Here is a 2,500-nt window from a genome sequence, read left to right as displayed (position 1 = left end):
CAGGACTGATCATTATATCCAAACATACACTCAATACCTCCCTTCCTGCTGATGCTCTTATATGAGACTGATATATACACACCAACATCTCCGCTCCACTCAATCTCCCAGTAACGGCGTCCACACACACTCTCTCTACACAACACCTGAGGCCACAGATCAAATCTGTCTGGATGACCAGGATACGGCTGATCTGTTCCAGTGACAGTAATCAGTCTGTTGTTCTCAGACAGACGGAGGTGTTTATTCACTGTGTTCAGATCCGGAGTGAGCTGACGGGAATCTGATGGAGATAAAACACATCAGAATCAGGAATTATGAATCTGTTTGATCTTTTCATGTTCAGTGTATCATCAGTGTCTCAGTACAGATGAACAGATATCTGTGCACATCATGATTTATAAAACTCAACATGAACACACAGAAGTTTTTCTGTTGGTTTTCTTACTGACTTACATTGTAGGAAGTCATTCCTGGTTCTGGGATCAATGTTGGTGAATGTGTCTGTGGAAATCAACAGACATGAACAGAATGATTCTCATGATCCTGTATCTATTCCTAACACATTTCTAATATGATGTTCTCCATGATATGAGATGATGATGGACTGGTTTCTGAGTGCAGATGAATCTCCAGGACTTTACCTCTGTCTGAGATCTTCTTGATCTCCTCTTTACAGAAATCCTCCAGTTTGTCTCTCAGCCGATGGACAGATTCTCTCAGATCATCAGAAGAGACGAGAGAACTGAAGAGATCATCATTTACGTCTGTAGATTCAGGAGGAGCTGAGAGAGACTGGAAACTCTACAGAAAACAGAAATCAAACTCATCAGCTCCACACTTCACTCAATAACCTTCAGGAACATCAGATTTGATCTTTAGTAACTCTCCTCCTCGAGTAACTGAATATAAATAGAAATATATTGGGGCAAATATTTGCTAGTCTCCATAATACCTGATCTCACCCGTAGTCTAGATCAGAATTAAACAAGCACATTATTTTACAGGACATGCATTTAAAAAGATTATTTCCAGAGAATGCAATTTCTGAAAGCTGAAATCCATTTGTTCTTCTAGATGTGTGTTACCTGCAGGAACTGGATGTGATCCTGTGTGTGTGAAAGCTGCTCCAGCTCAGCGTCTCTCCTCCTCAGATCATTGATCTCCTGCTCCAGTCGCTCCAGTCGTTCTTCAGCTCGACTCACTGCAGTCTTTTCCTGATCTCTGATCAGTCGTATCAGCTCAGAGCGGCTTCTCTCAATGGAGCGGATGAGCTCAGTAAAGATCTTCTCACTGTCCTCCACTGCTGTCTGTGCAGAGCGCTGTTAGGACACACAGTGATTCAGCTTCAGTGAGTCTGAACTGAGACGGAGACAAACTTCTCTTCTTCTCCAGACTCACCTTATGAGACTCCACAGTCTCTCTCAGCTGCTGGAGATCTTTCTCTCTCTGCTGGATTCTCTGCTGGAGCGTCTTCTGAGTCTCCTTCAGCTGCTTCTGCAGGACAAACAGATGATCGTCAATCTCACAGAAAACTACTGGCTCTAAATCATCATGTGAACAGATGAATCATACATGACTACTATCATACATGAATTCTCATGAAGCGTAAGGACTGTTTCACACCACATATGTAAATATTATAAAAGAGAAACTGACACAGACTGCTGTGTAATTCAACTGTGGCTCTACACAGAGAATAGATGAACTAAATGGAACTATAAATGACTTAATCTGGATTCTGTCAGATTTACTGAACAGAAAGTCGTCTGTTGTTGCATTTAACTTGTATTTTGACAATAGACTGTATAAAAAAAAAATGGATGTAGAGTCCATGACGTCGCCCGTGGGATTCTGAAGAGTGTTTTTAAAGCTCAAAGTTGGCGGAGCTGGCCATTGCCATCTTGGCAGCGAGTCACCGTAATAATGCAGAAATTTAAGGCTTATTATAATTTAAAGAATGAGTTTAAAAATTTAAAAAATAATTCACCCCCTAACAGTTGTCATGATTGCCAAAGTTGTCAAATTAGCTATATAGACCAAAACCACTTTTTTCTACCAGGCTGTAAAATTAATATTTTTTGCTATTAAGTTGGGCATTTTAACATGGGGACTTTATGGGACTGACTGCCTTTTTGCAGCCAGCTTCTAGTGGCCATTCGATTAATTGCAGTTTTAATCTCCTTTTTTTAAATATAAACACATATGAAATGAGTATCAGTAATATTTCATCAGTGTCTAGTGTTAAATACCTGTTTCTCTGTCCTGTGTGCTGCAGCTGATACAGTGTTGTGGTTTTGATGTTCATCCATCGTACACAGCAGACAGATACACTTCTGATCAGTGCGACAGAAAACCTCAAGGAGCTTCTCATGTTTCTGACAGATCATCTCCTGCAGTCGTCCAGTAGCTTCAGTCACTTTGTGTGGTTTATGTGAATGAAACTCCTCGTGACGATCAAAATGAGTTTGACAGTAAGACTCCAGACACACCAGACAGG

The 2,500-nt window shown here is 40.8% G+C and overlaps 1 protein-coding gene across 1 annotated transcript in view; it reads right to left on the bottom strand.

Annotated features, from left to right (window-relative positions):
- LOC127938754 (tripartite motif-containing protein 16-like) overlaps positions 1 to 2,500 on the bottom strand; it is a 3,859-nt gene that overhangs the window by 990 nt on the left and 369 nt on the right. The window contains exons 1-6 of the mRNA XM_052535594.1: positions 2,253 to 2,500; positions 1,402 to 1,497; positions 1,089 to 1,322; positions 645 to 804; positions 457 to 504; positions 1 to 283 (exon numbers count right to left, since the gene is read on the bottom strand). The exon at positions 1 to 283 is cut by the window's left edge and continues 990 nt beyond it; the exon at positions 2,253 to 2,500 is cut by the window's right edge and continues 369 nt beyond it. Coding sequence (XP_052391554.1) covers positions 1 to 283; positions 457 to 504; positions 645 to 804; positions 1,089 to 1,322; positions 1,402 to 1,497; positions 2,253 to 2,500 — 1,069 coding nt within the window. The remainder of the gene's footprint in view (positions 284 to 456; positions 505 to 644; positions 805 to 1,088; positions 1,323 to 1,401; positions 1,498 to 2,252) is intronic.

This window comes from Carassius gibelio, chromosome A2 (assembly GCF_023724105.1).
Source record: "Carassius gibelio isolate Cgi1373 ecotype wild population from Czech Republic chromosome A2, carGib1.2-hapl.c, whole genome shotgun sequence".
Classification (NCBI taxonomy): Eukaryota; Metazoa; Chordata; class Actinopteri; order Cypriniformes; family Cyprinidae; genus Carassius; species Carassius gibelio.
This window is presented reverse-complemented; position numbering and strand designations above follow the sequence as displayed.